The 20,794-nt window shown below is 70.9% G+C and overlaps 2 protein-coding genes across 12 annotated transcripts; both read right to left on the reverse strand.

Annotated features, from left to right (window-relative positions):
- Positions 1-1,366: 1,366 nt before the first annotated feature.
- UCKL1 (uridine-cytidine kinase 1 like 1) lies at positions 1,367-10,698 on the reverse strand. 8 transcript variants are annotated; one of them, XM_036010046.1, is made up of 15 exons: positions 10,441-10,698; positions 6,337-6,524; positions 6,125-6,231; positions 5,853-6,023; positions 5,702-5,773; positions 4,765-4,954; positions 4,627-4,688; positions 3,204-3,223; positions 2,627-2,725; positions 2,445-2,538; positions 2,300-2,362; positions 2,090-2,212; positions 1,899-2,006; positions 1,664-1,820; positions 1,367-1,584 (listed from the first exon to the last, which is right to left on the reverse strand). In XM_036010046.1, the coding sequence occupies exons 1-15, from the start codon at positions 10,551-10,553 to the stop codon at positions 1,505-1,507; spliced, it is 1,647 nt and encodes a 548-aa protein (XP_035865939.1). In that variant the 5' UTR covers positions 10,554-10,698; the 3' UTR covers positions 1,367-1,504. The 8 variants fall into 8 exon arrangements, with proteins under 8 accessions (XP_035865939.1, XP_035865937.1, XP_035865938.1 ...); XM_036010044.1 differs by having other exon boundaries at positions 6,337-6,527; XM_036010045.1 differs by lacking the exon at positions 3,204-3,223 and adding an exon at positions 4,177-4,193 and having other exon boundaries at positions 6,337-6,527.
- A 93-nt stretch (positions 10,699-10,791) lies between these two features.
- ZNF512B (zinc finger protein 512B) lies at positions 10,792-20,794 on the reverse strand. Of its 4 annotated transcripts, none has more exons than XM_036010042.1 (18): positions 20,680-20,794; positions 19,822-19,949; positions 18,782-18,907; positions 18,371-18,513; positions 17,950-18,078; positions 17,192-17,850; positions 16,865-17,091; positions 16,698-16,769; positions 16,453-16,599; positions 16,200-16,324; positions 16,033-16,125; positions 15,780-15,878; positions 15,525-15,695; positions 15,238-15,432; positions 14,941-15,042; positions 14,627-14,689; positions 14,270-14,368; positions 10,792-14,083 (listed from the first exon to the last, which is right to left on the reverse strand). In XM_036010042.1, the coding sequence occupies exons 3-18, from the start codon at positions 18,903-18,905 to the stop codon at positions 13,835-13,837; spliced, it is 2,697 nt and encodes an 898-aa protein (XP_035865935.1). In that variant the 5' UTR covers positions 18,906-18,907; positions 19,822-19,949; positions 20,680-20,794; the 3' UTR covers positions 10,792-13,834. The 4 variants fall into 4 exon arrangements, with proteins under 4 accessions (XP_035865935.1, XP_035865936.1, XP_035865934.1 ...); XM_036010043.1 differs by having other exon boundaries at positions 19,822-19,943; positions 20,680-20,724; XM_036010041.1 differs by lacking the exon at positions 19,822-19,949 and having other exon boundaries at positions 17,192-17,404; positions 17,459-17,850; positions 20,680-20,699.

Here is a 20,794-nt window from a genome sequence, read left to right on the forward strand (position 1 = left end):
CTGGACCTTGGATCCTGGGGCTGGGAGGCTCCCAGGGGCCAGAGGAAGTGCCGTCCTCCCACCGGTCCCCAGAGACACCCCCCCCCCCCCCCCGTGGCTGTTCAGCAGGTGACCCACTTCCACCACCTCCCAGGGCCCGGCAGGAAACGGGCCCAAGCGGAGCCCTGGCCTGTGGCCTGGCCTCCCTCGGCGGCTCCTGCGGAGGCTGCACCCCTCCCCCAGGGTGGGGGCCTGGGCCCTCTCCTCTCGAGGGCCCACACGTGCACGCGTCTCGGACGTGCTCTGCTGACGTGTGGTGTGGGCACAGGCGTGCGGGGTTTCCTTTCTGGGAGCTGGTCAGACCTTCGCTGGACTTCGGGGGGGCTCTTGTAGGTATGACCTGCCCCTGCCCGGCTACTCTTGAACGGGTCACCCCAGCCCTCACCTGGGAAGACGGGGCTGGGTGGACGCGTGGCATCTTCCCCACCTCGTGGCCCAGCCGCTCCTCCCGAGAGCCCGTCTGGGTCCCCTGCAGCAGCAGGGGCACCAGTGCGTAGGGGGGGGGCCGGGGTGTGGGGGGGGGGGTGGCCAGGCACTCACCGTGCTGGGAGCAGCCTCTCCACTGACAGCCGGCGCTGGTCCTAGTCCCTGGAGCCTGGCCACCCCTGGGACCAGCCTCCTGCTTTTATCTGCCCGCCTTTGGCCTGGCCCCCACCCAGCGACTTCCTGTCCCCGCCCCACCTCGAGCTTTTCCATGACAAGGCCTTCGTGGGGGGTGGGGGAGCCAAGACCAGGAGGACAGGAAAGAAGAGGCCAGAGCACAGCTGGAGGGGGTGGACGGGTGACTGGGGTGCCCGACACCCCACCTGCAGCAGCCCAGACATCTGCCTGTACGGCCACATCCCACGGCCCAGGCAGGCCTGCCCGACTGGCCTGGCGGGGCCAGAGAGGCTGGTCCCCACCCCAGGGTCCAGGGGCGGTGAAGGCAGGCCGGAGTGGGTTTCGGGCCTTGCAGGGCACGGTCGGCCCACGGAGGCCCTGGCCGCCGTGCCGGTACCTGGGGCTGCGCCAGTGGAGACACCGCGGATCGCTCCCTCCGACGGCCGCCCACACACCCACTTCCTCCTGCCCCTCCGAGTAGGAACATGTGGGGGTGGGGCTCCCCGCCAGGCCGGCTCTGCCCTCTCCTAAGCGGGGCACCGAGCCTCAGAGGACAGCCTACGCTGCGGGGGGGCGGGGGAGGCCGCCGGACCTGGATGCAGACGCGGCGGAGCCCCTGGACTCCGGCTCCGCACGGGGGCCCGGCGGCTTGGGGCCTGAAGCGCTCGACAGCTGGCCGCCCTGGAGCCACCCCCAAGCCCTCGGGTTATCAGTCAGAACTTCATTTTTCCCTAGAACTTTATTTTATAAGACGCGTAGAATAGGGTATGCCAGAGACACCGTTAAATTAGAACGTCTGTCCTCTGTAAGCGTGGGCCAGGAGGCAGGAGGGTGGGCACACGGGTGGGAAGGGCTGGGCGGCGGGCTAGCCCACGGACGCCGCTTCCTCCTCGTCGCTGCCGTCGGGGACAGCATCCGTCCCGAAGTAGCGGTCGCCGAAGTTCCCTGGAGAGAGAAGCAGGCCCTTGTGGCGGGGGCTCGGCCGGCGCGCCCCGCCCCCAGCCCCCAGCCCTGGCAGCCGCACCGATGCCCGGGATGATGCGGAACAGGTCGTTCACGCGCTTGTCCACCGCCGTGGTGATGATCCTCACGCGCGGGAACGCGTAGGCCACCGAGTGCACGCCCATCTCCGCCATGAGCAGCGACAGCAGGAAGATCTTGTCCTCGGGCACGTCGTGGTCCTGCCGGCAGGGCCCAGGGACAAGATGGCGACTCCAGCCCTCGCCCCGCCCCGCCCCGCAGCCCCCGGGGCCACTCACCAGGAGCACGCGCACTGCCATCATGGCCGCGGCGCCCGTGGACACGGTGCAGTCCATGAGGATCACGTGGTCGTCGCTGATGTCCTTGGGCAGCCGCAGGTAGTGGAGCTGCGGGCGGGCGGCCGAGCGTCAGCGCCACGTCGGCACCGCCCGCAGCCCAGGGTCGCGTCCCCGGGGCCCACCCCCCGCACCTCCGGCTCCCCCGTGAGCTGGTTGGTCTGGATGAGGATGGTGCCGATGCGCACGTCCTTGCACACGGCCCGCAGCGCCGGCTCCATGGTCTCACCCGCCCGCAGGATGGACACTCCCGTGATCTGCGGGGGCGGGGGGCGGGGGGCGGGCTGAGCTGCACCCTGCCCCGCGCCCCACCCCCGGGCGCCCCAGGCACGCCCGCGCCCTACCTGCTTCCCCGCATAGCACTTGCCCGCATAGTCCTGCCCCTGCGGGGTCTGCACCACGCAGTCCTGCGGCCAAGAGGTAGGGGGCGCTGGTGAGCACGAGGGGCTGGTCTCCCCCGCCCCCACCCGCCGCAGGGCAGCCCCGCACCTGGAAGGGCAGGAAGGACAGCGCGTGCTCGATGAGCAGCCGCATCAGCCTCTTGGAGTAGAAGATGAACTCATCCCGGCTGGTCTCCTTGTCCCTGCGGCCCGGGCAGGGGCAGGGGCGGGACGGGGGCGCTTTAGCAACAGGGGCCGCCCGGCCCCAACCCGCCCCGACCGCGGGCTCACCTGATGATGGTGTGCATGCCCCGCACCTGCGGCGTGCTCTTGAGGACACTCAGCGTCTGCGGCAGCGGGTGGCACTGGTGCGCGGAGGCCAGCGCGGCCCTGGGGACACAGCGGGCGGGACTGGAGGAGCGTCTCGCCCCGAGTGAGCCCCCTCCTGCTGCGCACACTGTGAGGGGGTGCTTACTGTGCTGGGTGGGAGCGCCCGTCCCTGTGGCCCCCCCGGGAGTAGGGTGCCTTGCCCCACACCCCCGCCCCCTCAAGGGCTAGGCAAAGGTTAAAGGGCACAGTGGAAAGAAGGCGGAGCAGCTGACCGTTAGGAGGGAAGCAGGCTGCGGAAGAGCCGCCGCAGAGGCGGGGCCAGGTAGAGCGAGGGGGGCTCGGGATCCCTGTACCCCCAGGGACAGCCAGCTTTGGGGCAGCCCTGCCCCTGCCCCCCAGGTGACGTTCGGCCCCTCGGGAGAGGGACGAAGCTGCCCGGTGCCTGGAGGGCGAGGGGCCGGAGGCGGGCGGGCGGGCAGCAGCGGGGCAGCCCCAGCACAGCGCAGCCGGCACCGCAACCAGCACACTCGGTCCTCACATATCCCAGCGCAGCTTCCTCTGCTCGCCGGGCGGAGAGGCGACGAGCGGGTCGGGGAGGGGACGGGGCAGGACACCCCGGGGTTTACGGAAAAGGAAGAGAACAGAGAGGGCCGCTCAGCGGGGCCGGGGTCGCACCAGCCGGGGAGGAGCAGAGGCGCCAGCGGCGGTGGGAGGGGCCGGGCGGCAGGAAGACCCCGGGAGGGTGTGAGCGCCGGGGCTCCTCCGCAGGCCCACCCCCGCGACACTTCCTGGTGCGGGGGCGGTGCGGCCCCAGCCACCACTTCCTGGGCTGACCAGAGAAGGCAGAGCGCAGGCAGCCGCGTTAGGGGCTTTCTCCAGTTTGAAGCCTGGGAACGCTTTCCTCACAGCAGAGGCTGGCGGTGGCCCTGACGGGGGCTCCGGGTGGACACCAGTGGCCCTGCCACGCACACAGCCCAGCTCCACAGAAAGCCCAGGCAGCGGCCGGGTCCCCCCTGCTGCCCACCGTGAGGGGCAGGGCCCTGGCAGGGCTCCCCGTGGCTCTGTCTGAGCACTGCCCCAGGGGGGAGGGCCAGAGGGTGGGGCAGCTGGGCACCACCCCAGGGCTGTCCAGACCCGTCCCCCCTCATTGGGCACAGGTGCTCCCCCAGCCCTCAGGCTGCGGGGGCCTGGACCCCCGTGGTCACCGCCCTAGTGGGCAGGTAGTGCTGGCTCCCGGAGGCTAGGCCTCTGGGGCTGGGAAGGAGCCTCCAGAGTGGCCTGGCCACCCCCGGGGTCAGGGCTCAGGGTGACCGTAGGCAAGTCCCTTAACCTCTCTCCACGCCTTTGTTTCCTCACCCCCCGGAAAGGGGAGGCAGAAGCAGGGTGGGGCCCATGCCCCCTTGGGGCCGGGAACAGGGCTGTGTCGGGGGTGGGGGTGGGAGGAGAGCCCTGGCCCCCAGCACTTCGGGTGCTGGCAACACCGTCTGTGCGGACAGGCGTGGGGCGCTTACCTGACGCTGAGCTCACGCTGCGGCGGCACCGCGGGGCACAAGGGGACAGGGGGGCGGGTCACCAAGGGCGGTCTGTCCCTCGAAGCCGCCGGGCCGCAAAGCCCCTGCCGCTGTGCGCCCCGCCCAGCCACCGCCCCCACCCCACCCCCGTGGGAGTGGACAGGTCACAGCCCCGTGGAGGGACAGCCCTCCGTGACTGCCAGCTGACCACAGGCAGGCAGCCCCCCAGGCCTCCAGCCTGGGGCGTGTGTGGCCTCAGGTTGGGGCGCTCCAGAGGGGGGCCCGGCACCGAGACCCAGCAGCCCCCCCCACAGGGTGGAAGGCACAGCCCAGGCCTGGGGCACCGGGGGCACCCGAGCCCCGGTCTCAGGGGCCGAGGCGGCCTGGGCACAGGAAGCACTCGGGGGCCGCGGGGGCGGGCGTGGGGTGCGCTCGGGGACGCTCGCTCACCTCTTCCAGCTGGCTGTGCACGTGCTGGACGATCAGGTCGATGGCCACCGCGTTCCCGCTCCCTGGGGGGAAGGGCAGGGGGTGACGCCCGCCGGAGGGCCCCTGGAGCCACGGCCCCTGGGCCCCCGGCCCACGCACCTCGGGGCACCACGATGTCGGCCAGGCGCATGGTGGGCTGGATGTACTGGTCGAAGGCCGGCTTGACGAACTTGTTGTACTGCTTGATGACGCCCACGATGTCACGGCCGCGCTCGCTGATGTCCCGGCGCAGCCGCCGCACCAGGCGGATGTCAGAGTCCGTGTCCACGAAGATCTTCATGTCCAGGAGCTGCGGCGAGCGGGCCACTGAGCGTGCTGGCCCCGCCGGGCCGAGGGCCAGGCTGGGGGTCCGGGAGGCGGGGGCTGCTGTGGGCCTGCTCTCCGGGCAGCCCACCCCCGCTGACGTGCTCACCCTGGGGCCTGGGGTGTGTCCCCACACTCAGCACGTGGCAGGTGGACCCTGCAGGGGCTGTGAAGGGGGCTACGGGGGCAGCGGGTTCCCACGGCCTGAGCCTCAGCAGGGGCAGGACGAGGGGTCACCGAGGTGTGGTGGCCCGTGGCCAGGTGGGTGGGCAAGGCCGTGCCGTGCGTCCAGGGGGCAGGGTGCCCTGTGTGGACGTGCAGTCATAGGGGACCACCTCGCGCCCCTGGGCAGCAGCACACACGTGAGCCGCCAGCCCCACCCCAAGGTCACACTGACCTTAGCAAAGTTGTGGACCCCCGGGGACATGCAAGAACCCCGACCAACGGCCCCAGGGCGTGCAGGTGTGGACAGAGGGCTTGGGAGGTGTGGCTGCCAGGGGATGTCAGTGTCCTGGCGGGTCAGGCCTGCCTGGCCTGCTCAACCCCATGCCCCCACCCCTCCCGGGAGAGGGCATGCTCTCGAGGGGCCACCCACTGGGACGGGTGGCCGCGCCCTCGGGGGCAGGGGAGTGGCCGGGGCCTGCTGGGAGGTGGCCAGTCTGCAGCCAGGGCTGCGGGCGGGCACCGGGCAGGGCGGGCGTCCCCGAGGGAGGCGGCCGAAGCCCGTCCTCACCTCCAGCAGTGCCTTGTCCGCGAAGGCCATGATGCCCTCGAAGATGATGACGTTGGCCCCGTAGAGTGTCTTCTGCGGAGGGAAGGGGCCTGTGCCGGTGCCGGTGCCGGTGCCCGTGGGCCCCGCCGCCTGCGCCCGCCGGCCCGCCTACCCAGTCTTTCTTGCGGCTGTGGGTGGTGAAGTCGTACACGGGCACTTGGACGCTCTTGCCCTGCTTCAGCTTCTGCAGGGTGGACACGATGAGGTCGAAGTCGAAGGCGTCGGGGTGGTCGAAGTTGTAGTTGTTGCGGGCGGCCTGCTCCTGCTGCTGCCGGGTGAGCACCTGCGGTGGGTGGGGGAGCAGGCTGGGTGCCGCCGCCAGGGCCACCGAGGGGCAGGGGCCGCGGGCACGGGGAGGGCGGGGTGCGGGAACGGGCCCCTCACCTTGTAGAAGGAGTCCATGGACAGCAGGACCACCCAGGGCACGTCCAGGGCCTCAATGATCATCCTGGCCACGGTGGTCTTCCCGGAGGCGCTGCCGCCACCCAGGCCTGCAGGCAGCGAGCCGCTGGGCTCACACCAGGACGTGGCGGGTGCGGAGGGTGGGAGGGAACGGGGGGGGGGGGGGGGGGGGCGGTGGCAGGTGGGCAGCTCACCGATGGCGAAGGCCTCCTTGGACTGGGCGCCGTGCTCGTTGTACCAGGGTGGCCGCCCGGCCGTGTAGATGGTACGCTTGCTGGTGCGCAGCAGCGGCGGCTCCGACTTGCACTGGCTGGTGGTGCGCTTCCGGGGCGAGCGCCCGGTGCCCACAGGCGGGAGCAGCCGGTCCAAGGCCTCAGCATTGCTGCCGGGTGCGGGGCACGTGCTCGCCTCAGCCGGCTGTGCCTGTGACTCGCCCCCCCCCGCCCCAGGCACACGGGCACGGCCAGGGCAGCACACCAAACCCGCCAGCCGCCCCCCACCCACGGGCCCGCAGCATCAGCCACCGTTCACACATGTTCCCGGGCACGGCAAACCTCCAGGGGAGTGCGGGGGAGTGCCGTCCACGCCAAGGATGGTTTGTGCACGGACGCAGGTGGGGGACCCCGGACCAGGAGGCCCATGCAGAGGACCCTGCAGCCTCCAGGGAGGAGGCCCTGCAGCCTGCAGGGTGGACACTCGGTCTGGGGAAGGCAGACGGCATCTGGCCAGGCTGCCCACAGACTCGTGGGGCCGACCTGCTGACCTCTTTGTCGCCAGCACCCCGGAGGGTCTGCAACTGCCAGCCTGAGGCCCGAAGCCCAACAGGGTGGCCTCGGGGCGACCCCGGGTGGCTCAGGGCCCGCTCGACACCCACTTGGGAATGGGCCAAGGCGGACGCGGACACAGCTGGTGCCCTGGACGTAGGTCGGTGGGAGAAGCAAACACTAAGGTGTTTGTGCAGGAACCAGCCGGCAGGCATGGCCCCCTCACGCCCTTCGGGAAGGCGTGTGAGAACGGGGCACGTGTGCGGGAGGAAGGCGGGAGCAGATGCGCTGGGACCCCCTGGGCAGAGGTTAGGGGTGAGGGGCCTGTCCGGCCCCACAGCACCCTGGAGCCGAGGACCCGTGGCTCACACCGCTTCCGCCCCGCCCTCTCATCCCAGGCGGCAGGCCCTCCAGCGGGAGCCCTCAGGTCCCTCCGGTGACAGCGCCCAGCCCCTGAGGAAATGACGGTCACCGTCAAGGATGGCCATGGGCCGCTGCTGCCAGCGCCGGGGGCGGACAGGCTTCCCCTCCCAGGGAGGGGGCAGTGGACCGGGGGGACGGCGCTGGGTGTCGACCCGCCTCGGCTCTCGGGGGCCTGAGAGGTGCTGCGCTGGGCGGGTGGCCGGGCCCGGGCGGGTGGCCAGGCCCAGCCCGTCGGCCTCATCCAAAGCCCAAGCCCGTCTCCCTGGGAGCCAGGGCACGGCCTCCCCCTCCCCACACCCTCCAGGTGAGCCCCACCCCCTTGTCACAGGTGGGACCGGCTTCCAGGTGGGAAACTGCATGGAGGCCCCGCCTCCCTGGTCCCAGATGGACAGGGGCCCCGGCTTCAACGGCAAATAATTTCAGCCCCAGGATCAGGTCCCCAGCGACGGACCCCTGCGGTGAACAGCAGCCTGCCCTCCCCCCACAGAACCAGGGCCTGAGGGTGGTGGGCCTGCCCGCCCAGCACCTGCCTGGCCTGGCTGTTTCCTGATGCCCACGGCGTGCAGAGCACAGCAGCAGGAATCCGCCTCCTCCCGGCGAAGGCGGGTCTCTCCCCCGCAGCCGTGGGACAGCAGGCCGGCCACTCACCTGCCCTCCGCTCCAAGGGCCCAGCAGCCTGGGATCCTGATGCCAGGGTGAGCTGGGGGGCTGCTCATGACTGGGGCGTGGGGGGTGAGGGTCCGAGGTGTTTGCAGGGGCACCAGCACAGGGCCTTAGGCCCACGGTGGCCCCCCATGGCAGCTCAGCAGGCACCCGAACTGTCCCTCCATGGGGGACTCACCGCCGGCCCCCGACACGAGGCCACAGGCACATAAGCGGATCACCCGGCTGCGGCTGATATTAATAGCACTGACCCTGCTGGAGAGCAGGCCAGCCAGCCGCGGGTGTGAGCTGCTTTCTGCTGCGTGGGCTGGCACACTGCCGCCCCGGGCTTGCTGCGACCCCTGTGCACCCACCCCAACACCCTGCAGAGAGCTCCAGACCCCTGGCCTGCCTGGGGCCACAGAGCTAGCTGCCCGCAGGGTCACAGGGGAATCTGAGGTGTGTCTGGGCCGAGCTGAGCTGAATTCCCGGGGCTGAGCGGGCGTCCCACCCCCGTCCCCAAGGTGCCTCCTAGAGGCATAAACAGACCTGAAACTCTACCCTCTGGAGCGGAGCGGCTGGGAATAGCTGTGGGCCCCGCCCCTCCACAGCCAGGCTCCAGCACGTCCCCCAAGGCCACCCAGTGCTCATTCCCAGAGGTGGGGGGGGGGGCGCAGAGCCACTCCCCAGCCTGGCGGCAGAAGGAAGACAGGCTCAGAAAGGGTGGCCAGCTGAAGGGTCCCCTCGCGAGTCTGCACGGGGGTGTCCGTGCACAGTCCCCAGACTCCTCCCTGCGGCCCGTCCACCGGACGTCAGCCTGCCGGCTCTCTTCCTGACTCCGCATTGGGGCTGGCAGAGCCTCCGGGGGAGACGGCCACACGGGGTGCGCATGTCGGAGGGGGACTCTCCTGGCTGCCCCGGTAACACGGGTGTGTGTCTGCAGCCCACTGCAGGCGCCTGGTGGCAGGACTGACCTGTTGGTCTTTGCCCACAGGAGCTCCCCTCCTGGCGCCTCTGCCCCCCTGGCCCGGGCAGATGGGCAGGGGCGGAGCCACTTCGGGGACCTGGTCTTGCCTCGGGCAGGGCCTCCACACCTGCCTGGCCACCCGTGTGGGGCGAGGGAAGTCTGCTGTTTGCAAGGGCAGGGGGAGTGGGAGGAGGTGCCGTGGGGAGGCAGGAGCTGGATCACCTGGGCCAGGCAGCAGGCATCCTAGACCGGCTCGGGGACAGAGGTTTCAGGGTGGCTGTCTCAGGGCAGGAGCAGGAACGGGAACCCCACCCCCTGGCAGGAATCCTCCTTCTGGCTGCTCTGGGTCAGCCTCCCTGTACCCCCCAGCTGAAGCCCCGACACCACTGGCCCCAACTGGGAGACAGCCTGAGGCGCCCCATCGGGGGCCGTGCAGGGCCTGTGGGGCGAGCAAGCACTCAAGGGGCCGTGCAGGGGAGTCCTTGTCACCAGCACCGGGGACAGTGGTGAGCAGAGGCAGCGACAGGGCAGACCCCTGGGTCTCTGGAGCAGAGCCCTGCTGTCCACTGTGCCTGCAGGCCCGGGCCCCCTCCTCTGTGCACAGGGCAGGGCCCGGGCAGTGGCTGCTGCCCGCCCGCGTCTCTGGGGACTTGTCTGGCCTGGCCTCTCTGATCCCGGGCGGACCCAAAGGTTCTCTGGGACCAGCAGGTGTCGCTGACTCAAGGCCTGTTAGACCCTGTCCCCCGGCATCAGACTCTGCTGATAGGGAGGGTGTTAGCCCAGGACACAGGATGCTCCTTCATAGCCTGGGCAGCCTCTTCCCGCCCGGAACTCCTGCTGGCCAGCTGTCCCTGCGCCGCATCCTGCCTTCCTCTCCTGGCTACACTTGGGCGGTCCTGGAGGAGCCCAGGCCCAGCCATCCCTGACTTCCCCAGGGGACAGCGAGGACCCGGCCTCCCTGCTCTGCCACGGCCTCTGGCGGCGCTGGCTCCAGAGGCACGGAGCTGAGCCCGTTTCCTCTCGTCCACTGGTCTCCCCAGCCAGGGTGGCAGGCGGCTCCTCCCCCAGTGCACCCCGCAATGTCCCCTCTTGCAAAGCCGGCACCGAAGCCTGGAGGGTGCGCCCCTCCAGGTGGAACAGAGGAGCCATGCACCACCTCTAGAATCACGACCCCTGACCTCTCGGTGGGGCGGGAGCAGACTCCAGCACAAACTGCCCGCCTCGGGGCGTCAGGCGCACACACATTGAGGCCCCCGTGCCCGCGGCCCCGTCCACTCGGGACGGAAACCAAAGCCAACCTCGGGGGGCAGAACGCGCTCCGTCCGCCCAGCCCCAGCTCGGCCCCCGGCCTGCCGGGGACAGCCCTGCGCGACCAGGGCACCAGTGTGCCCGGCCGCAACCCTGCAGCGCCCACGGAGGACGGGCTGGGGCGGGGGCGCCCCTCCCACCGCTGCCGCGAGGGGCGTGCGCGACCCCGGCCCACCCTCGGCCGCCACGCCTACCGGTCCTCGCCGGCGGCCTCGCTCTTCGCCACCGGCCGGTCGGTCCCGTCTCCCGCCATCGGGGGCGCCGGAGGTTTGCGGGGGGCATCGGTGGAGGTCGGGGGCGCCGCCATGGAGCTCCCAGGTCTCGGCGCTGGGCGAGTGGGCGGGGCGGGCCGCACGAGCCGCCGGGAGCTGTAGTCCGGGGCTCTGCCCTGCACGCCCGCCGGCGCGCCGCGAGGACTACAGGCCCCACAAGGCCTTGCGGCCGGGATCCCCGCAATCGGAGTAGGACCGCGGGTGGGTTTCGTCCGCCCCGGGAAGGACCCCCCCACCCCGCGTATTGCCAAAAACTTAGCCGCACACAACCCCTGGAAAAAAGGCAATAAACATTTATTCGATACAGTCTTTTTTAATACATACAGTTGATGGCCCGCCCCCGTGCCACTCGGACCTAGGGGCGGGGACGAGGACCGAGGACAGATGGTCACAAGGCGGGCTGGGCCCGAGCTCACCGTCAAAACATCTTGCAAATAAACACTTTGTAGATAGAATATATATGTATATTTATGGTTACAAGTGATAGCTGGAGCCTCTCTTTCAAAATGCACTTATGTACGGAGAACTGGCATTTAAAAAAACGAAATCAAGAAACCCAAAGTACAAGACTTTGTGTGGCTGTCAGGCCAGAAGTGCAGGCCGGTCCCCTGGAACACCCCCGCCCCCCGAGCTCCAGGACAAGCCTCCTGAGGCCTGCAGAACGAGGACCCACGGGGACAGCCCTGCCCTCCGTGGGTCAGGGTGCACCGGTTCTTTCCCTTCTGAACCAGAGGAAAGGGGGGTGGGGGGGCTATGGCTGGGAGGGCCACTGGTCACACCAGGAGACACCCTCATCTGCCTTTGCACAAGCAAATAAAGTGCTTCCTACTCCTGCGTGAAGTGTGAGCCCCTTGAGCCAGCCCCTTCCTGTTCTCAGGGCAAGGTGGGTGGGCTGGGCCAGAGGTAGATCTTCAGAAGGGGACTCCTCACTGTGTCCCGGGCTCGGGTCTCAGGCAGGGTCCACGCCCACCCAGCCCTGGAGTCTGCCACTCCCGTCCCTCACTGAAGGTGTCAGTCAAGGCCCTGCAGACCAGCCTGCCACTGCCGCTGACCAGGAAGCAGGGAGGGAGGAAGGGGGAGGCGGGTCCAACCCAACAGCCCGTTTTGGCAGCAGCCCCACACCCACTTTAAAGATAAAGAAGGGGGTTAAAGTGCTAAACATCAAGTTATCCAGGACCCCGCCTCCTCCCACACATCTCGCGGGGTTCCCATGCCAGGGACCATCTGTGGACTTTGGAGGGTGACCTGGAAGTACCCCCCAGCGAAGTCTAGCCCCCGACTCCCCAAGGGCCAAGTACCTGAGAGGCCAGGGCGGGCGGCTGTCCCCCCAGCAGAGGTGTTGAGGTCCGACCTCCCCCAGCCATTGGTGACGAAGACCGAAAAAGCGTACCTGGGGCTCCTGTCCACACCTGCTTCTCCTCCCCTCCCGAGGCCACCCCTGAGGTGGCTGCCCGACCCCACCCATACCAGCCGTGCACCGCAGCGACTCCCAGAGCCCAGGGAAGAAAGCCCTCCCGCCCCCAGCCCAGCCCCTGCTGTCCCGCCTGGACTCTGACTCCAGGTCCCACCCGTGTGCCCACGGCCGGGAGTGGGGCGCAGCATGCCTGTCTGCACCCCCCTCGCACACCAGGCCCTGGCTGCCCAGGGTCAGAGCCTCCAGACAAAGCCGGAGACGAGCAGCGCGGCCCCCCGGCCCCCAGCCCCCGGGGCCCATCCCCCTACTGCAGGGCCAGGAGAGCCGAGCCCAGCCTGGTGCCCCCCTCTCCAGGGCTGGGCGAGGACGGCGGCAGGGGTGCGGGGGGTGCCCAGTGGGCACTGCCTCCCTGAGCAGGGGAGGGACCCCAGGGGCCCTGGCCCAGCCCCAGACCCAGCATCGGCACCAGGAAACCCTTAGCACCAAAATGTCAGATTGTTGTAAGTTTTTGTATAAAAAACAGAATAAAAAAAGGTTGTTACTTGTCACAGGAACAAGACTGGCACCCACGACACACCCAGGACACACGCACACGGGCAAATATCAAAATTCACATCGTCCAGGATCGGCAAGGCCGCGCCCTCAGCCCCCCACCCCCCCGTGGAAAACAGCCTCCAACCAACCCCCACGGCTCTGAGCGTCCTCAGCCCCAGGCAAGGCCATAGCCGGGAGGCAGGGCCCGGGGAGGAGGCCGGAGCTACTGGCCCACTCCTCCAGGCACCCTGGGCTCCAGCCTGAACCCCGCCCAACCTGCCACCTGGCCATCCTCAGGGCCCCAGGGGGAGCCCAGACAGCCCCGCTGACCTTCTCCCACCAGCCCACTGACCTTGGCCAAGCCCCCTCCCAGGCCTGCAGCTCTCCTGTGAAAAGACCACACAACCAGAACCAGAAACGAAGGGGCAGGTACAAAGGGGGTGGGGGCTCCCAAAGGAGCCTGGCCCCGGGCAGACAGAAGGCTGCTTCCTGCAGTGGCCACTCCTCAGAGCCCGGCCCAGCCCCCTGCCCTACAGGCCCACGGCCCCAGGCCAGCCCCAGGGCCCAGACCGGCCAGTCTCTAACCTATCAGGCTGCCCCAGCCAGCTCGGTGCTGTCGGCCCAGCTGGAGCGTGCTCCACGTGGCCCCAGCTGCTGCAGCCCTGCCTGTGGGCAAACCAGGGGTCCTCCCTTGCCCCAAGCAGGGGGCACCTCGGGGATGGCAAAGAGCCCACAAGGGGGGCCACTGCCCCCCTAGGATGGACACAGGCCAGTGGGGCAAGGGCTCGAGCACAGCAGCAGTCGACCGGCGGGGGTGGGGGTGGGCCTGGAGAGGTAGAGAACAGAAGCGGAGGAGCCAGAGGTGGGGAGGAGCGAGGGGCACGGGCTGGCAGGTCAGCATGGCAGCGATCAGACTCGGGGTCTGTCCTGGGAGGTAGCTGGGGGTGCTGGGGTTCCAGTGTCGGGGAGAGGGGCGAGGCTGCTCGGGCACCCTCATCAGCCCAGAACCAGGGACCCCCGAGCCTTGGGCTTGAGGAAACAGACAGGGCACGCGGCTCATGCGGCCAGGCCGGACGGCGCCTGGCTGCTGTGCAGCACCCCCAGGGCCCCAGGCCCGCGCCCGTCCCTCCTGGCTATTGCACTTCCGTGGCCGCCACAGGCCCAGGGTGCCCGGTAGCAGCCTGCACGGGGGAGGGGCCGCCCTCAGGGAGAGCAGTGGGGCCGGCTGCCCCACTGGACGGAGGAGGAGACGGGGTGGGGTGTGGGACCGGAGGGGGGGTCGTCCTAGAGCCCTCGCTCCCCACCCTGGACAAAGGAGGCCTTGGCCAGTGTGGGGACCGGGCCCCACCCACCTGCCAGCCACCGCGCTCACTTCTCGGGCGCCTTGCCAGCTCCCACCTTCCGGCCAGCGGGGCCCCGGGCCCCCTTGTCTTTGCCCCCCGGGGGCCAGTCATCCTGGCGGGGGGGCGTCTTGGGCGCAGGCTCCTCGGGGGGCCGCTCCTTGGGCTTGCGGCCCCGCTTCTTCCCGCCGGCCACGCTCCTCTCCTCCTTCTTGGGCGCCAGGGCGTCCTGGCTCCTGTGCCTGGGGGGCGGGTCTGCCGAAGTCCGGAACCAGTTCTGGGGAGAGGGGGGCAGCGATGGGAGTGGGGGCGGGGCGGTGGCCCCGAGCGGCTGGGCGCTCCCAGGGACGCCGGACGCCGTCTTGAGGACGGCTCCCAGACCTCTCCCTGCTGGCCACCCACTCCAGCAGCGCCCCGTCCCGCCCTGGCTCGGCACCCCCGGGGGCAGGCCCCGGCCACCCACCTCGGCGTGCGCCTTGAGGATGTGGTACTTGACGCCGCTCTCGGAGCCGAACTCCTTCGGGCACAGCAGGCAGCAGTACTTCCCCACCAGGTGGTCTCCCTGCGGGACGCGGGCCGCCCGGCCCCAGGTGTCGGAGCGGGCCCCCACCCCCACCCCCGGCCATGGGGCGCAGCGGCCACAGTGCGGCCGGCCAGGTCAGGGTGCTCACGGTGCCCCGGGGAGGAGGGGCCCCCGTGGGCGGGACCTGGGACTGACTGGCCCGTGGCTGGGGCTGCGGGACAGCGCCGCGCATCCCGCCGGCGGGGGTCCCTGGGGGGACCGCCTGCCACGGCGGAGGTGCAGGGCCTGGGGGCTCACCTTGCTGCAGCTGGCCAGGTGGGCCTTGAGGCCGGACACGCTGGAGTAGATGGCTTCGCAGCACTGGGGCGGGAGACAGCCATGGGAAGGGGCTCCCAGCAAGGCCCCGGCAGACTTGCGGCCCCCACCCCAGCCCAGGAGCCCTGGGGCGTGGGCAGGCTGGGCCTCTGGGGCTGAGGCCCAGGCCTTCTGCCAGCAGGGCCCCGGGACCACAGGCGGGCTGGACACTGGGCTCCCACCCAGGGCCACGCCTGGGTCCTCTGACCCTCAGTCCCAGCGTCCCCACGCCCGCCCGGCAGCCTGCCCCAGCTCACGTCGTTGGGGCAGTTGACGTGGCCCTTCTCTTTGACTTCGTTCTTCCACGCCTCCAGCAGCTGGGGGTTGAGCGTGGGGAGGCCGGGCCGCGTGTAGTTGAGCTACGGAGGCAGGCGGGCGCCGGGGTGAGCCCGGGGGCCGGGCCGGAACCGCCCCCACTGCCCTGTGGAAGCCCGCAGCTGCACCCTCCTCTGGGAGACCCGGCCCTCAGGAGGTCAGCGGCGGAGGGCCCCGGGGGGGGGGGGGGTCAGGGCCCTCACGGGGGTCCCCACGCGGAGGCTGGGACCAGGCCTCACCCGCGCCGTCTCGGGCACCAGGTCATCTTTCATCCGCCGCTTGGTCCAGTCCCGGGCCAGCTCGTCCTCCGCGATCTCCTGCAGGTGGAACACTGCCACCTGTGCTGAGGTGCGGCGGACACGGCCGCTGGGGGTCCGCTCCACCCCCAGCAGGTCCTCGGCCTCGGGGGGCTTGTCCTCGGGCTCCTCGAGGGGCTGCGGGGCGCAGGGGCGGAGGTGAGCGGCGGGAGTCCCGAGCCGGTGGGCGCAGGCGCACATGGGGCGGACGGGCGGGCCGGGCCGCTCACCGGGGCCGTGTGCTCCGACCGCATGTGGTAGTCGTGGCCGGCCTTGGAGCGGTAGGTCTTGCCGCAGTGGGTGCAGGGGAAGGACGGGCTGTCCACCTCGCTGGGCGGCCTCCCGCAGCGCCGCTGGTGGTACTGGTAGCCCATGAGGCTGGAGAAGGCGGCCCCACAGCCCTGGGGGCCGAGGGCGGTGAGAGGGCGCCGGGGGCTGTGCGCCGCCCCACGCCCCCCCACGCCCGCCCGCAGGTCCACACCCACCTCCTGGGGGCAGCGCAGCCGCCCCATCTGCTTCAGCACCTTGCGCAGCCGCTCCCGCTCCTCCTGCTCGCTCCCCTCCGAGGCCTCGGTGTCAGAGGGCTGGGGTGCAGGCTCGGCCTCAGCGCTGCCGCCCCCACCAGGCCCCGCCCGCCGGGGGCAGGTGCGGCGTGCCGAGGGCCGGGCGGGGCGAGGTGGGGTGGGGGGCCTGGGGTGGAGGTCCGGGGGCGGGGGCGGCGGCTGGGCCCAGGCGTACCTTGGCGCTGTGTTCGGCCATGGTGTGGTAGTTGAGGCCGGCCTTGGACTTGAACTGCTTCCGGCAGTGCTGGCACTTGAGGGCGTCCTGCAGCTGCGGACAGGCGACCGCAACTGTGAGGAGCCGCCCCAGGGCACCTCCCCCTGGAGCCCCGGGGGCGGCCTTACCTTCTGGCACACCTCCATGTGCTTCTTGAGCCCCACCAGGGTCTTCCGGGTGACCACGCTGCAGGTGGGGCAGACCGCCTCCCCCCGTTCGTGGAGAGCACGCTGCCACTGCTCCTCGGGGCCGCCTGTGGGCGGGGGCCGGGCCTCAGGGGCTGTGGGGGGCTCCAGGCCACCCTGGGCGCCAGGCAGGGCCCGGGGTCTGCCTCATAGTCCAGGCTAGCCCGTGCCGCACCCCCCCCACAGTAGCCCCTACCTGGGGCCGGATGGGCCATGGGGGCCGGCGCCTCCTTGCCGACGCTGCTGGCGGGGGGCGGCACCTTCTTCCGGATGTCCTCGGCACTCGGCCCCTCCTGCTTCTTGGCCCGGTAGCCTCGGGCTTTGTCCTCTGCCTTGGCCAGGCCTGTGTGCACACGCGAGGCGGGCAGGGGTGAGCTCGGGTGCGGGCGCACCCACCCGGGCACGAGCCCAGTCCCGCGGGTGCCGCTGGCCCGGCCTCACCTTTGAGTCCGAATGTCCCTGAGATGGACGGCTGCTCCCCCGTAAACTTCTTGGGTGTCTTCTGTTTCCTTCCTGACTCGGGGGAGAGGAGACGGGCCGAGACTCTGGTCAAATAACCGTGGGGAGGTCAGCTGCCGCCCTGCCCTGCTGTCCCCCCCTCGTCTTACTGTGCTTCGTGCGTCCGGCCCCCTCCTCAGGCGGGGACACGGGGCCCAGGGCCCTCGGCGCCTCCTTGCCCCCCAGGGGCCTGCTGCCCAGGGGAAGGGGGCCGCTGCTGAGGTCCACGCCGGGCAGGCAGGCCGAGCCCTGGGCGGCGGTGGACGGGCCACACTCCCCGTTCTCAGGCCTCGCCTGCTTGGGCGGGAGCGGGCAGCTGTCCAGGCCGTCCGCAGCCCTGCAGGAAGTGGGAGGTGAGGGGCCGGAGGGCGAACCCCGGGCCGTCCACCCTGGCCATGCCGGCCAGCGCCCCAGCCCGCCAGGGTCGGCACCCCTACCTTTTCTTCCCGCTGGCCCTCCCCGCAGCTCGAGGAGTTTTGTTCTCAGACTTGGTCAGCAGCACCATTTTGCAGGACGGCGTGTGCCTGCTGATGGCGATGGGCCTGCTGACCGTCACCAGCTTACTGACCACAATGGGCCTGCTGACCGGCACAGGTTTGGTGACTGTCACGAGTTTCGTCATCGGCACTGGTTTGTTTGTAGTCACTGGCCTGGGGACTGGCACAGGCTTCGTGACCGGCACGGGCCTGGTGACCGGCACAGACTTGGTGACCGGCACGGGCTTGGTGATTGGTATGGGCTTGGTGACGGGCACAGGTCTAGTGACTGGCATAGCCTTGGTGATCGGCACAGGCCTGCTGACCGTCACCGACTTGGTGACCGGCACAGGCCTGCTGACCGTCACAGGCTTGCTGATACCGATGGGCTTGCTGACCCCCACGGGTTTGCCGATAGTGACGGGCTTGCTCACTCCGATGGGCTTGCTGACCCCCACGGGCCGGCTGATGGTGACCGGCCGGCTGACCGGCCCAGGCTTGGGGGCCGGCAGAGGCCGGTCCATGTGGTTCCAGATCTGGTGCTTCTCCAGCTGTGTCTTAGAGGTGAAGGCGGCCTCACAGAAGGGGCAGGGGAAGGTCAGCCTTTCTGAGATGGCGCCCTGGGGGGAGAGGGCCGGTGTGGGCCCGGTGGCCCAGGCCCCGTGCAGACGCAGCCCGGGCCGGGCGGGCCCCTTCCCCCCTGACACGCAGCCCCTTACCCCCTGGCACCGCTGGTAGTGGTACTTGAGTCCGTAGATGCTGGGGAACTCCAGCCAGCACCCCGAGTTGGGGCACTGCACCCGGGAGTGCGCTTTGAACTCGTCCTTCCACTGGTTCATCAGGGAGAGCTGGCGAGGGGGAGGCGGGGCTGCTGACGGGGCCCCCTCTCCACGCCCCGCCCGGACCTCCAGCTGGGGCCCGCAGCGAGATCCTGGCCACCCTGGGCCGTGACCTGGACCTGCTCTGGGGTCCCCACGGACGTGGTCCACCAGGCCCCAAACCACACTGCGGACCCCTGGGGCCCACGGTGGCCCCAACGTGGGCTTGGTGCTGGACGTGCGGATGGCAGGCGAAAGCGGGGCGGTGGCCTCCGCCGGGGGGTCCCACCGTGAGCCCCCCCCCAGCCCTCAGGGAGCTTACGGGAATGTCTCGGAGGGCCTGGTTCTCAGCTTTCGGACGCCCCTTTTTCTTCCCTTCTGTCCTGTCACCGGCTGGACTTCCCGGGTCGAAGCAGAGAGGGGCCTGGCCGGGCACCGCCTGCCCCCCGCGGGCCACTGGCAACCCTGTGGCACACAGTGCACGTGGGGCTCGGCAGTGCGCCCGGCAGCCTCGCCGGCCGCCTAGGAGGCTGCTGGGAGCCTCGTGCCCCCATGGCTGAGGCGGGGGGGTGGACGGTTGTCAGCCCGGGACGAGGATCCAGGGTCCCTGGCTACCCCCACCCTGGGGAAGCTCTCAGGGTGGCACCCAGGAGCCAGAGGTCCCGGAGGTAGCCTGCACCCAGCAGTGGCTGTCTGTGGTGGCTTGGAGGTGCCCTCGGCCTGACCCTCTTACCCAGCTTTGGCGGGTCATGCCGCACAGGGAGCCGGACCTCGCTCCGGCTGCCATCCTTGCCAGGCCCACTCTTGCTGGACCCTGGGAGCCGGCGGCCGCCTCCCACGCAGAAGGGGTCAGCCATGGCTGCAAGGCAAGTGCGCGCCCCGTGAGGCCCACCGAGAGGCCGTGCTTGCACCCCCCAACAGGCTGCCCTCCGGCTCCGGGAGCCTGCCTGTGTGCTCGTGGCCACAGGGCCAGCAGGCGACGGGGCACCTCGGGCCCAGGGGCGTGCTGGTGTCTCCCCAGGAGACACCGTCAGCTGGGGCAAGTCGGACCCTGTCCCGGGACCCTCACCAGTCCGATGGGCTCCTTCGGTCCCAGACGCAGCCCCCGAGTGTGCGGAGGGCCGTGCCCCTCACCCCGGCGCAGGGCCAGGCAGCCCCAGCAGAGGCCGAGTGCTCCGGCAGCAGGCCAACCACGCCCCTCCTGGGGGCCAGTGATGACGGGCTGTGGGTGCACGGGCCATCCTGGCCCAGCCCCTGGACACACCTTACTTCTCAGCCCCAGCCAGACCCAAGGCAAGGCCCCCTGCTCAGGCGGTTACCCTGGACCCTTCCCCCCTGGACCGAGAGGGAAGACAGCCAGCGTGACCACCGAAGCCCTGAGTCCATGCCCCAGCTGCACCGGGCCCCCCTCCCGGGGCACAGGTCGGGCGGTGGGCAGAGGGCGCCGTGGCACCTGCTCTGGTCCCCACGTCTGCGGAGCTACCCTACCTGCTCCGGCTCTGTTTGTTCCGCCAGGGTCCCTCGGCCACCCTCCACCTGGCTGACCTCCTCACCTCCGCCCTCCGCAGCCTCTCTCTCCCCCACCTACAGGGCCACCAGCACCACGCCAGAGGCCGCCGGCCACCCACCATGGGGAGCACCCCGCCCCCTGAGCGGGGATCCCTGGGCACGAAGCCTGCCCCGGACGGGGGGCAGGGGTGGTGTGGGCAGGTGACCCCTCCCCAGTGGTTTCCGGCTGACTCGGAGAGGACAGGCGAGGGCTGCTGTGCCTACCAGGGAGCAGAAGCTGTCAGGCAGGCTGAGGTCAGAGGTCAGGACAGTCACTGCCTGTTGCCAAGGAGGTGCCGGGATCCTGGGCCTGAGGGTCTAAGCAAACTTCTCTGCAAGTCCTCACGCTGCAACTTCCGAAGGAGACAATGCCCAGATCAGTCACCCCCGCCCCACGGTGACCCCAGGTGGCCTGAGGGGCAGGGGCCTGCTGGAAGCCCCCCCCCTTTCCAGTCTCTCTGCAGCTTGAGTGGAGAGTTCAAAGTTGGGGGGCCTGGAGCCAGGGCTGGCCTGGGAGGCAGAGACCCTGCTTCCATCCGGGGCCTGCGACTCTCGCAGCGGGAGGAAGGGCTCCCCCCTCCGGGAGGACCCAGCAAGGACGGAGAGGAGGGACCCTCGCGCGGGCTGGGGAGAGGTGGGGAGAGGTGGGCGCCGCGCTGACCACAGGCGGCGGGACCGCGGCGCGGCCAAGGCCGCAGGGCCCTGACCCTCGGCTGAGGTCCGGGCGCGCGGGTGAGGCCGGCGGGGATGCACACCTGGCGGCTGGCCTGGCCACCCACCTGTCACCTGCGGCCGGGGCGAGGCCCCGGCCTGGCCCCGGAAGGGCCGATCGCGGGCGCCAGGGGAGGGGGGGGCGAAGGCAGTGAACCAAAATGGCGACTTTTTCTGGAGAAGGAGGAGGCAGGAGCGCGGCGCCGCGCGGGGCGCCGGGCGCGGCGCGGGGGGTCCGGGCGCGGTGGGGGGGCGGCAGGCGGGGGCTTCGGCGCGGCGCCCCCCCGACCTGCGCGCGGGGTCAGGGTCGGGGGCGCGGCCAGCGCGAGGGCCGCGCCGGGGTCTGGGCCGGGGGCGCGGCCGGGCGCTTACCTGCGGCGCCCAGGGGGCCGGAGGCGGGGCGGGGGCCGGGGCCGGGACTGGCCAGACAGGGGTGCGGGCGCGGGGTCCGGGCGGCGCAGGCTGCGCGCCGCGCTGCGCACATGCG

Source organism: Phyllostomus discolor, chromosome 9 (genome assembly GCF_004126475.2).
Source record: "Phyllostomus discolor isolate MPI-MPIP mPhyDis1 chromosome 9, mPhyDis1.pri.v3, whole genome shotgun sequence".
Lineage (NCBI taxonomy): Eukaryota > Metazoa > Chordata > Mammalia > Chiroptera > Phyllostomidae > Phyllostomus > Phyllostomus discolor.